Source organism: Eptatretus burgeri, chromosome 10 (assembly GCF_056783735.1).
Source record: "Eptatretus burgeri isolate ZD-2024b chromosome 10, Ebu_testis_v1, whole genome shotgun sequence".
In the NCBI taxonomy this organism is placed as follows: Eukaryota; Metazoa; Chordata; class Myxini; order Myxiniformes; family Myxinidae; genus Eptatretus; species Eptatretus burgeri.
Window position 1 is genome coordinate 50,062,695 of NC_140970.1, and position 13,412 is coordinate 50,076,106.

Sequence of the window (13,412 nt, forward strand, 5' to 3'; positions counted from 1 at the left end):
CAGAATTCAAAAACCTTGCCTCGTTTCGGAGATAATTTTTTAGGCGATTTCCATTAGCGGAGATATTTTGATGTCATAACTTTTTTTTTCTCGGAGGAATTTTCAAAATCGGAGATGGTTACTGTCTGCGCAGGGTATTTTTACATATATACGCCAAGTTTCAGGAAGTTTAGATGAAAACTGTAGGCTGTGAAACAAAAAAGTCCACAAGATGAATATGAAGAACAACAACGTGAGTAAAACTTGGAGATCCTCCACGAGTATCTAAAAATAAGCTTTAGAACTCTTATTTTAGGGAAAAGTTCAGGTTTTCGTGGTCCTTCAGGAAAGCATCGCTTATTTATAACACTACGACCGTAATATGACAGCCCATCAAAAATAACGGGTCGGAGTTGTTTTATTTGAAATAATCAAGGAGACTGGAAGACATGATGCTTTGTATCAAGAAACATTACTACAAAACACTACATGTACGAATGTGACCCTATCTTCTTTATCTTCTGAGACGTTTCGTTTCGACAGTGCAGCCTCGTGAGCGTGCCCAAGTCCGAAGCCTCGGCTGAGCGTCAGGTGTGTTTTTTTCTTCCTTATTCATTGGACGTCCTACAGACGTAAATGAACACTCGTTTTACTCTGCGAGTGTTGCACATCATGTGCAGCGCACTTCACCTCCCTGCACCTTGTATTTATTGTGTTTGTTTGTTTTTAAACTCTTCAAACCCCTTACGCTCGGTTACAACTCACCGTCTACATTTCCAACAAAAGAGATGTAATTACTCTTTTATGAAAAATGTTTTTCGAGGTTTTTTTTTTATCCTCAAAAAATAGACCGTAGTGAACACACAGCGAAGTTAAAAGATCAGCCTTTAAAATCCGACTCAAATCGTCCTCATGAAGGGGGACAGACAAATACACACCGTGTTTCATATAGGTAGATTCTTATTATGGGAAAACGCTGATTCACGATATGCCCGGTGTTTCAGGAATGCATCATGCACGTATAGCGAGGTATCAGTGTACAAAAGAAAACCACCAACATATTTTAGAGACAAAAAAGAAAAGAAAAAAAATTCAACAAGCTCTTTGAAGAAATCTTTCTACATCCACTGAAGCGTTGCCACACCCCTGTGTTAACAAAGCATCAAAAGGAAGGAGTCTGTGCTGGGATGAAGAAGAAAAAAAAAAATTAGCTGGCCATTGAACGAGGTGCATTGAAGAGGATGAAGATTATATAGAACTAGCGGATATACTCATCATGGAACGGTGATGGAATGGAATTCGATCGGACGGGTGAGCCATAGAACATTGGAATAAATGGGGACGACAGTAACACCTACAGGGAAGTTGATGGCGTGCCATCGCAAATCCCCACGCTTCCCGCCAAAAGCAAAGTTGAAAGATGGCAAAAAGTTTCAATGGGGAATGACCCAATATCAAATTTTGAGTTTAAAAAAACAAAAAATTCCTTTTGACCCCTGTGATCCCAAGTCCACACCCACCCTCTGGGACATGAACCCGGTATCAAATCAAAACAAAACTTGTTACATATTGCATGCATCCCCCAATGTTGAATGAATGCATAAACAAAGTCTCATTTAATAATGTTTAATGGGCTTGCAATTGCAAGATATATATATATATATATATATATATATATATATATATATATATATATATATATATATATATTGTTACGTTTGAGGGGGGGGTATGCATTCAAAGGGTAATTAGGATATTTAATTAGGTATGCCATGCTGTTCGAGTGTATCAGGATCTCGATGTAATAAGTAGCAATTCAGTGGTGATAAGTTGTCTAGTAAATGTCCATTTCTTCAAGGGGGAAATGATAATTGTCACGTAATTAGATAGGGACACGGGATAGGGTAAGTGTGTCTGCGTAAACCCCTTTGAGTAGTCCCTGGAGGCTGGCCGTGACGTCACAGGACAGGGCTGCGGTTGGCTCCGCCCCGTGATCACGATTGGCGGAAGGCGACGGCGGTGGGCCAATAAAACGGCTCGATTGGAAGTGACGAGGACGGGAGGATAAAAAGGTCCTGTTCAGGGTCGAAAAGGAAGAGGAAGAAGATCGGGACAAAAAGATCGTGTTTTTTTGGGGTGGAGGTTGTTGTGCTGGAAGCGTGCTTGTTGTTGCGTGGATTCGATCCTGTTTTTCATCGTGTCTTGGAGCCTTGCTGAGCCTCGTGCCTCACCTCGGTTGGCTCTGGGGTTCTGCTGACTCGGAGTACGGGGTCGAACGGCGGGCGGACCTGCCTCCCTCTCCTGCTCGCAACTTGGTGCCAGAACTGGTTCCCCGGCGGCTGTGAGCGGACTTGGGCCAAGACCAGGAGGTCGACAGCACCACGGTTTCTCCTGCCCCCCCTGACGAGAGCAAGGCCAGCTCGTCCGACGCCAATCCAGGGACAGTTGCGTCCACACCACGGTCCAGCCTGACCACCAGAAATAGCTACGTTGTGTGTGTGTGTGTGTGTGTGTGTGTGTGTGTGTGTGTGTGTGTGTGTGTGTGTGTGTGTGTGTGTGTGTGTGTGTGTGTGTGTGTGTGTGTGTGTATGTGTATGTGTATGTGTATGTGTATGTGTATGTGTGTGTGTGTGTGTGTGTGTGTGTGTGTGTGTGTGTGTGTGTGTGTGTGTGTGTGTGTGTGTGTGTGTGTACCTGGCGCCTTAGAGGGTTTGAGATCTGTATATTCATTGGAATTGTCTGTGTTTTCCCCACGCCCGATCCCACACCATCCCGTCGAATCTCCCCGGATCCCTCTTCTTGCCGAGTCTTGTTATTTCTGGTTAATAATAAAAACAAATAAACATCATCAACTCAGTGAAAAGCGACTCGTGCCACCTTCCTCGTCCCGTTTGCAATTAGAACCGCCATGTTTGGGTTATAAATAAATAAACCGCCTGCATCGTTTCGGCTCATTCTACGTTGGCGGGACTGTTTAAGTCCCGTGGACGTCACAATATATATATATATATATATATATATATATATATATATATATATATATATATATATATATATATATATATATATATATATATATATATATATATATATATATATATATATTAAACCAGGCGTAGTGGCGTGCGCCTGTAATCCGGCTACTCGGAGGCTTGGGTTGGAGGATCGCTTGAGGACGGGAGCCCTGCACTGGGCCGTGCTGTGAGAGGGTGTAGGGCAGCCCAGAATCATGGTGAAACCCAATCCTTATCCCTGTGTCTTAAGAGGTGAACAGGGTTGCGTCAGGAAGGGCATCCGGCGTAAAACCTGTGCCAAGTCAGTATGCGGATCATAACGGATGATCCGCTGTGGCGACCCCTAATGGGAGCAGCCGAAAGACGAACAACAACAACATATATATATATATATATATATATATATATATATATATATATATATATATATATATATATATATATATATATATATATATATATGTATTTGACTGTTATTTGACTCCAACCCCAGCGGAGATGGCGGGGCCCAAAACGATACACTGCTAACACCTTCTTGCCACGTGGTGTTCATAACTACCAAGTTTGGCGAATTTCTGCAAAACCGTTCAGGAGGAGATAGTGTGGCGGACGGACAAACGGACACAGACAGAGAGACAGAGCCGATTACAATATCCCTACGTTTTTCTTCAAAAAGAGTGAGGAAAACAACAATCTCATGGCTTCGTCATGATGTGATGTCACCGCACCATGGTAAATTTTGATGCCATAAGCAGAAATGTAAAGCATTGTTAGTTATTCCAATGAAGTGCGGTGATGATGCATGAAGCGGCGAAAAGGGAGATAGGAAACGGATGGAGATCGTCGTGTTATTTATTTATATAATGTGATGCCAATTATGTTTATCGGGGAAATTACGATGTCTGTGATGTCGATGGAAATGGAGTGACAGAACCTTTAGGATGACCTTCACACGGTACTGCCTACGACAGTGAACAACGTTACAAGAGGCTAAGAGGTTTATCGTTTCAAGATTACCAAAAAGCAGTCCGGTCCCCATGTCCAATCAAGGCACGTTCGTGTCCAAATTAATCATGATCATCTTACTGTAGTTTGAGAAGTGTCTGTTTATGCTTTTGCTCGTTTGACTTCTATGCACTCCTGAATCCTGGACATAGTTAGTTTAAAAAGTGGTGGTTGTACTTGGAGGGTGCACGGAAGGATTTCGGTGGTAAAATGAATTCATAGTCCCAGGAACTGAAGGTGGAGGGAAGACCTCAATTCTATCCATATGAATGAGTCTTGAGTAGTGCCACCTGGTGGGGTATTACAAGTCATCAAGTCCGTAACGATTGGGGATTTAACCCGTCGGTCCGCAAGGAAGGGTTCTTCACGAGTTCATTGAACCAGAAATATTGCAACGAAGCTTAATGAAGGAATAACACCGGGAGAGTGGTTGGTGATGAAAGTGAGATGGCAGGCTTATTAAACAGGTATTTTTCTTCAACTTTTACACAAGAACAGTCAGGAGAATTGCCAATAGCTGAGAGTATCTATCGAGGAGATGAGGAAGGGCTTTAACAGAAGATCCAGGTAGTAGTGGAGGAAGTAAAGGAACAGCTCGGTAATCTCAGAGTAGATAAGGCTCCGGGTCCAGATAATATGTCTCCGAGAGGGTTGATGGAGGTGGCTGAGCAGGTAAGCGAGATGTTAACGGATATAATTTCAATGGTTCCCTGTAGTCAGGACAGGTACCGGAGTATTGGAGAGCAGCAAATGTAACAACATTATTTAAGAAAGGATCCAGAGAAGAATTGGGAAACTATAGACCTGTTAGATTGACATCAGTAAGTTGTGGGGAAGATGTTGGAGACATTAATTAAGGACCAGATGAGGAACCATTTAAATAAATACAAACGATTTAAAGGTAGTCAGCATTGGTTTACCAAAGAGAGTTCCTGTTTAACAAATCCTTTAGAGTTCTATGAAGCAGTGTTTGATTGGGTGGACGAGGGAAAGGCAGTGGACATAGTATATCGAGACTTTAAGAAGGCATTTGATAAGGTACCACATCGGACGTTGTTCGCCAAAGTGAGGGTTTGTGGAGTGGCTGGTCAGGTGGCTAATTGGATTGCAAACTGGCTTCGTAGGAGGAAGTAAAGAGTGGTTGTGAGGATGCAAGTCATCGTGAATACCTCAAGGATCAGTACTCGGACCATTACTATTCATTGTTTACATCAATGATTTGGATAATGGGTAAAGAGTAAGCTTTCCACATTTGCAGATGACACAAAGCTTGGAGTTGAGGTGGATAGCAGAGGGGGTGGTGATCAGATTCAGGAAAGTGTTGATACTTGTATAGATTGGGTCAAAGATTGGCAGATGGAATTTAACCTGAGCAAGTGTAAGGTGTTGGGGATGGGGAAGAACAATGAAAATAGAGATTACAGGATGTAAGGGGTAATTTTGGAGCGTGTCACACAGGAGAACGATCTGCGGGTGGTAATAGATAAGGGAGGTAAGCAGGCAGCACAGTGCCAGACAGCGATAGGTAAAGCAAATGGGGTTTTAAGTTGTATTCGGAGGGGGATCAATTATAAATCAAAAGAGGTGGTGTTCACATTGTACAGGAGTTTAGTGAGGGCCACATCTAGAATATTGTGTACAGTTTTGGCCACCACAGTTCAGGAAGGACATGGTTGCCACAGAAAGGGTTCAGCGTTGGGCTACTGGATTGATTCCAGACCTAGCTCGACTCAACTATGAGGAGCGGCTGAAGGAGACGGGGCTTTATTCACGAGGAAGGAGGTGGTTACGAGGAGATATGTTAGAGCTGTTTAAGGTAATGAAAGGTAGGGATAAAATAAGTGCAGATCAATTATTCCACAGAGTAGACAGTGATAGGACGAGGGGCCATGGCTTGAGAGTAAAGAAGAGGAGAGTTAAGACGGTAGTAAGGTAGGTAGAGGACTTTTACTCAGAGAGTTGTTAATGCATGTAACGGTCTCCCTGGAAAGGTCGTGGCAGCAGAAACAGTGGATGAGTTTAAATTGGAATTAGATAGGAACCTGTACGTTATCGAGATAGAGGGGTATGGGGATGTTGATCAGACTTTGAGGTAGTTTGAGTGTTGATGGGTGATTGTGTACATGATGTGTATGTTGTGCTGTTGGTGCTGGTCTTGTCAAGGGGTGTTTGTGGTTGATGTGTTTGTGATTTTTACCGAAACTCATACCCCCTCCCCTTGAAAGAAGTGAAAGAAAAAAGAACACTTAAAAAAAAGTTTGCATTTTCTTATTTTGTTCTGGTGTTGATACATTGTTGTGGTGTTGATGTGGCGCAAGCATGATGGGCTGAATGGCCTCCACCTGTGTCTAATTACCTCCGCCACCGAAGGTGAAAGGACGTTATGTTTTCACCCCCTTTCTGTTGGGTAGATGATCTCGTCAAAAAAAAAAAATATTGAGATTTTTTTTTCTACCCTTATCTATATATTAATACTGAAGGACCAATTTTGTGCTCCTCCGAGCGGTCGCGTCACGTTTTTCTCGGTACTGTGACCTGGACTGAAAGAAACTTCGTACCTGTAAGAGTGCATCGCACATAGTGGCAATAGTCAACCTTCAACTCTGAAGCAGAATAAACACTTTTCTTTGAGACGGGGGCGGGGGATGAAGAGGTGGGGGCGGGGGATGAAGAGGCGGGGCGGGGGATGAAGAGGCGGGGCGGGGGATGAAGAGGCGGGGCGGGGGATGAAGAGGCGGGGCGGGGCGTGAGATGAAGAGGCGGGGCGGGGCGTGAGATGAAGAGGCGGGGCGGGGGATGAAGAGGCGGGGCGGGGGATGAAGAGGCGGGGGCGGGGCGTGAGATGAAGAGGCGGGGCGGGGGATGAAGAGGCGGGGCGGGGGATGAAGAGGCGGGGGCAAGGTAAGCAAATTTTTGGGCGAGGGTAAGCAAATTGAAAGCGGGAGACGGGGGCTGGGGTGAATTAGGCGGGGTTGAGTGTGAGGGGGTGGACAGGGGTGGGGGCCTGGGGGCAAGTGGGGCGGGGAATCAAGACACGGGGGCGGGGAGTGAAGAGGCGGGGCGGGGCCGGGTAATTAAATTTTTGGGCGGGGGTAAGCAAATTGAAGGCGGGGGGTGGGAGGCGGGGGGAAATGGGGCAGGGGCGGGGGCGGGGGATGAGTAGGTGGGGGCAAGCACTCCCTGTCCAGTCCATGTCCCTTGAGTGTGGGTGAGCTGGTGAGGGTGGTTGAATGAACGGAATCCGTCTGTGACGGGGTTTTGGCTCATTATCAGTATGTCCGTCAATATGTTTGTCTGTCTGTCTGTCTGTTGGCTGCTCTTCGAGCACCCTTATTGGCTGCTCTTGGAGCACCCTTATTGGCTGCTCTTGGAGCACCCTTATTGACTGCTCTTAGAGCACATTTATTCTAGACATTTCCATCTGTCTGTCTGTCCGCGAAACTTTGGTCAAGCCTGGGGGCTAAACCACTCAACCGATGCCAATGGAATTTGGTAGGTGGGACCAATATTTCTGGGAATCGTGTGCTTTCGAATATGGGACCCTGGGCCCTAGCAATGGCATAGCAACGGCCCTTTAAAGTGGTTAAAAATCGGAGAAAATATTTTTTAAAAATCGAAAAATTGAAGCTTAGAATTCTGTGCGCAATCTATCTCGCTCCCTTCATGCCAATTTGCAGCCCTAACAAAAAATATTTGTAGGAGGAGATAGGTTTTGGGCGAGTACATGTTGAACATTTCAGAAACGGTTAATTGAGAATATCTCGAAGAGAAAGAGTCTGATTTTGATGAAACTTGGGTGAAATGTGTACAATGTGGCTAGCATGTACACAATAATGAATGGTTGCCATGCACACCTCCGTTGCTTAGCAACAGCTAAAATACTTTATCGTACATCGTACACTTATTGTGGACTGTACAAAAAATCAATACCTCCGAAACTGGACCTCCGAGGGACCTGTTTTTTTGTGCCCAAGGAGAATGTTTTACAGCATCATATAAAAAAACAAAATCTTTAGCGAATAGGTAAATGGAATTACCAGGGCTGCCATTTGTTGGAGTCTCTTTGGAAACATGCCTGAAATTTCACAAGGCGGGTTTCTGGGCGCAAACTAAGAGGGCTGTGATAATCATATTTATTGTACTAAATTGATTGATAGCATGTCCATGAATATCGGCTAGTCGCGTCGGCCAGCTTTCCATCTAGAGCGAGCAGCCATGTCGCCTACCGGCTTGTTGGGTAGTCAGTCGATCTAGTCGAAAAAAAAAAATCTCAAAAATTTTTTTTGTCTACCCTTATTATCAGTATTCCCGTCGATATGTTTGTCTGTCTGTCCCTCTGTTTGGTCCAGTGCTCCATTAATACAATGGCGATTTCGATGAAACTTGGTGGGTAGGTTCATACCATGACCTAGTTGTGTGCAAATGAGAACCGTTGCTATGGACACCACCGTTGCCCAGCAACGGGACTTTGAATTTTTTGAAAAATCATTAAAAAAATTATTTTTTCGAAAATCAAAAATCAGGCCACGAGCGACTGTGGGCAGTACATTCAGCCATATTGTCAAAAATTCCCAGCCGGATCCTATGAAAAGTGTCGGAGAAGATAGACTTTGAATGAACCCTGGTCGAAAACAATAAAAAAACGAAGTTCGTTATATCTCAGAGACTGAGTCAGATATACATGAAACTGGTATGGTAGGTTCATGGTATGTCCTCGTTATGTATGAGAAAGAACCGTTGCTATGGACCCCTCCGTTGCCTAGCAACGGCCGAAAAACCTCTAAATGTGGGGGTATTTTAATGAATAAACAATCTGCAGCATTAACCCTTGAAGCGAGAATCATGAATTTTCTTGTGCTTAATCCTCAGGTCATTCCCCATCAAACGGGCCCATCACGTCAGGTTCTATTGGGTAGGATTCGAATGAAATTTTATGGACAGGTTGGGTGTGTGACAAGGACGAACCGATTCGATATTGGTGAAGATCAGGATCGGGATCCGACTACTAGAATTTTTAAAGTGATTCTTCACCATTGAGAGATGGAGCCAAAAACGATATCTGACATGATATTTCAAAAATGTGTTGTTTAGGCCCGATGTGTTCTCGTGGATCAGGCATTACGTGGCGGTGGGATGCAATCCACCTAGTGCCATTCTTGTTTCCTTGCGTGTCGTTGTGGATAAATAATGGACACGATGTTGATCCGAGAAATTACAAAAGGACCCAGCCAAGCAAAGCTCATCGCTTAACTTTGCTCCACATGATGTATTGTGGGTGACTAATGTTCATACGTGGGTAAAATCGGGATAGAACACTCAAATAGTAATGTAAAGATGTTATAAACGTCAGGCGTTGCTTCACACGCTATATAGAAGCCATGGCGATATCGATCGCGGCAGTAAAACTACACTTCCCGAAACTTGCCTTCATCGTGTGTTTTAAATGTTGAAGTACTGCGTCATGAATAAGATAATATGAAATAGCGGAGGCAAATATTATGAACGGCAATTCCAAAAGAAAAAGAAAAAAAACGGTTATAAAATTGCTCGAGAAAGCGCGGGATTTCAGTTCAAATACCGAGAGCGTTTTGACGTTGTTGACATTCCGATTTGATGTCTTCGACCAGCGCTCGTGCGTCTTGCCCAATGTCAGCAGCACGTGGGTCGCAGGTCGCAAGCAGACAGTCGTGTAACTGCCGCAGCAGCGACAACAGAGCGCCAGACATGGTGTAAACCTCATAAACGATAGTCGCCGATTCGCTTGAACCTCGAAAATCTAAACGAATGTTTTAACGACTGAATTACAAAAACATGTTACGAATGAAAGATAAACTCGCATGGATATCAGACGTCGTGTAAACAATCACAAAACTTGACGAAGAAGAAGAATACGTCGCCGGCACTTCAACCAATCGGCTCTTCGGAGGAAGAAGAAGAGGGTGAGGCGCCCTCGCCGGAAAGCCGGAAGTCAGTTTGTAGAAGAATGGGAACGCCAAGAATAATAACCGCAAATATTTACTTGTTTATTTTTTAAGAGAAATTGTCTCAGGTTGTGGACGCTGAACTGACATGATTATGGAACGCTCACGCCCTGTGCGAAGTGTCGCCACTGAGTGACGCGGTCGCCATATTGGTACTCCCATTCATCGTTTTAGAATAAGGGGTTTTTCATGATCTGTTTTTATGGACGGACGTTGATGTGGAAAAGGTCTCGGAATTCGGATCGAAAGCACCGTCAGGATGCTGACATGTGCCGCAATGAACTACCTAAATGGCAAAACAAATTCGATTCAATCACCAGTAACCATGACAAATTATCTGTCGAGCTTCTTTGTAGTAAATGAAGAATGAAAGTTATCCTTGTATATGGGCTGAATTTACGATTGGAGTTTGAGGGTTAAACACGCATATGAAAAATCACTAATCATGCGATGATCACCCGTTCAAAGTTAGTCGCCAATCACCGAAGAGTGATTATCTAAAGCGATTCAAAACCGAATCACAAGCGTTTAAATAACGAATAAAAAGTTAGTCGCCAATCACCGAAGAGTGATTATCTAAAGCGATTCAAAACCGAATCACAAGCGTTTAAATAACGAATAAAAAGTTAGTCGCCAATCACCGAAAAGTGATTATTTAATGTGATTCAAAACCGAATCACAAGCGTTTAAATAACAATAAAAAGTTAGTCACCAATCACCGAAGAGTGATTATCTAATGCGATTCAAAACCTAATTACAAGCGTTTGGACACAAGTTTGATAAGATAACCTGTTGATGAAACTTGGACACAAGTTTGATAAGATACCCTGTTCCAGATTTAAGATACCCTGATCCCACTGCACAAGCCGAGTATTAATTCAAAGAACAAATAAACACATTGGTGAGGGCATGTTTCCTCCTCCTCCTTCGTATACAGCACAAGGCTGCAGGTGGCATCATTGGCTGAGGGGACAGCTGTGTGCCACTGATGCAATGCCCTATTATCAGTGCACTGGCACTCATTTCACCAACCTCAGGATGGCAGTCTGTCAACCCCACCTGGTGTTAATTCAATGGTGCGGCTGGAGCTCAGGACTCGAAGATCCCAAGTCAGCCACCCTAACTACTAAGCAGAGCCGGCGTTAGGGGCATGCATCCCGTACAATTGCACGGGGCCCCGAGATAACAAGGGGCCTCAAACGACCGATCGTGGTTCACAATCTTTCGAGACGGGGTCCTCAAGGATGCTGTCTCACTTCGCCGACAAGAAATATCACCAATAAGACATGTAAGACAAATTAGAAGGTGAGGATAGTAATAGTAGAAAAAGCAAGTGGAATAATTGGTTCGCGGGCGCCAGCAGTGACCACTATTTTCGTTGTGTCTGTGTGTCTGTCTGTCTGTTTGTGACTCTCTCCAGAACATAGCTCCGTGACGTTTGATGCGTTCTTGATGAAACTTGGACACAAGCTAGATATCATGGTCTCGTTGTGTCTTTTTGTATGAGGGGCAGCCCACGCCCCTTGTGGGTGGAGCCACGCCCACTTGAATCTTTTTTTCTTGATTTTGTTTCTCGCAATTTCATTTCCTAGAAGCTGTGCGTAATGTCCAAAAGTACAACAAATAAAAAATCCGATTTGATTTGGTCAATTTTGATGGAAGAGATAGGTTTTTACGGTAGGGCTTCCTCAATAATGCCCACGAACCATCGTCGCTTCCCGGCTTGTAACTACATTTAATGTATACATCCACCCATCCATTGGGACCATACTCTGTACAGAGCGTTGGTGCTTCCTAAGCAGTCTCCTTGGCGATTGGGAACAATCCTGGATGGGTCACCACTCCGATACAGGATACCAGAAAGCTGGCACTCATTTTGCCGACCTCAGAAGGATGACAGGCTGAGTCAACCCCACCTGGTATTAATTCAACAGCCGAGTGGGATTTGAACTCATTATCCTTAAGATCTCAAGCCCATCACCCGAACCATTAAGCCAAGACCAGGCTTAAACACTGAAACAAGCAGTCTGACGAAACGTTCGATAAGGAACGGCTGGCTTGGCAAGCGATAGCAAGCTCATTGATCATGGAACACACCCCATGGATTGGTTTTTTGCGTGAGTTTGAGTTTACGGCTGGCGGTGAGATGATAAGGTTGCTGTTATTATAATCACATTAAATACAGTAATTTGAAATTTATCCAAGAGGGCGACCAGTGGGGGGCTTGGGGGGGTGGATCACGTTATCCCTTTTTTATTCCTGTCAATTATTATCCTATTGTTAATATTATTATTATGCAATACTGTAATTTTCATATTATTATTATTATGAATATGCTGTTGTCATTATTCTGAGATATCCTTGGAAAAAGATGGCATGAAAAGGTGGAACGACGCTCAAGCTGCTATATATACACACCTTTCCAATGTGGAAATGGCAATAAAACGGGAATTCCTCTGGATTTATTTTTTTGCAATCGAGGCAAAAGCAACATAGGTAAAGCGAGTGTGTAAAATAACACAAAATCCTCATCCGTTCACAGCCTGATGGAGTACTGCTCTCCCCTCTGGGCTGGTGCTCCTGCCTCCCACCTTTCTCGTCTTCACGCTGTGGAAACCAAGGCATTTCGGATCATTGGCATCTCCCGCGATGAGGCTGAGTCTTTGGGCCTCTCACTCAATCACCGCAGGCAGGTCAGTGGTCTTTCTGTCTTCTACCGTCTCCTCTCCAGTCTCGCCCCCCCCTGCTCTCTCTGCGATTTGTCCCCACCACATTTCCGCAGGGCGCTCAAGGTCCGCCAACAACCCCCTTCTGGTAAAACTACCAAAATCACGAATCACTGCTCACCTTCACTCTTTCATTCCTCTTTTTCCCCATCTTTGGAATAAACTCCCTCACTCTATTCATTCCCATTTCTCCCTCCAGGTCTTCAAAACAGCTGTTCACCACCACCTCTTATCATCCCCATCCAAATCCTCAATCTTTTCTACCCCCGTTAATCCACCCAAGCTTAACTCCTTCAAATTCCCTGCTTTCCTTCCTGAAGGTCCCTGTAATGTCAATCTTGTATTCCCTGTTCCGGGCCCCATGTTCCCATGGGATGGGATGTTCCCATCCCCATGTTCCCCGCCCCATCCCTCTCCCTTCCACAGATCTCCTAATGTCTCTGTTCCCCACTCTTTTGTCCTTCCCACTCCCACCCCTCTTGTCTCATGCCCCCCTTGCTGTGCGTTGTGTGTTAGCTCTCACACGAGCCTCAACAAGGTATGTTGTTGTTCGTCTTTCGGCTGCTCCCGTTAGGGGTCTCCACAGCGGCTCATCCGTGATGATCCGCATACTGATTTGGCATAGGTTTTACGCTGGATGCCCTTCCTGACGCAACCCTGGTCGCCTCTTACGACACGGGGATAAGGATTGGGTTTCGCCATGATTC

General features: G+C 44.6%; 1 protein-coding gene across 4 annotated transcripts in view; it reads right to left on the reverse strand.

Moving 5' to 3' along the window:
* The window catches only part of PRKDC (protein kinase, DNA-activated, catalytic subunit), a 324,360-nt gene extending 314,453 nt beyond the window's left edge, over positions 1-9,907 (reverse strand). For 2 of the 4 annotated variants that reach the window (XM_085898247.1, XM_085898248.1), the window contains exon 1: positions 9,577-9,907. In XM_085898247.1, coding sequence (XP_085754373.1) covers positions 9,577-9,724 — 148 coding nt within the window. In that variant the 5' untranslated portion in view covers positions 9,725-9,907. The remainder of the gene's footprint in view (positions 1-9,576) is intronic. The other 2 variants (XM_085898246.1, XM_085898245.1) reach the window with 2 other exon arrangements.
* Between the last annotated feature and the right edge of the window lie 3,505 nt (positions 9,908-13,412).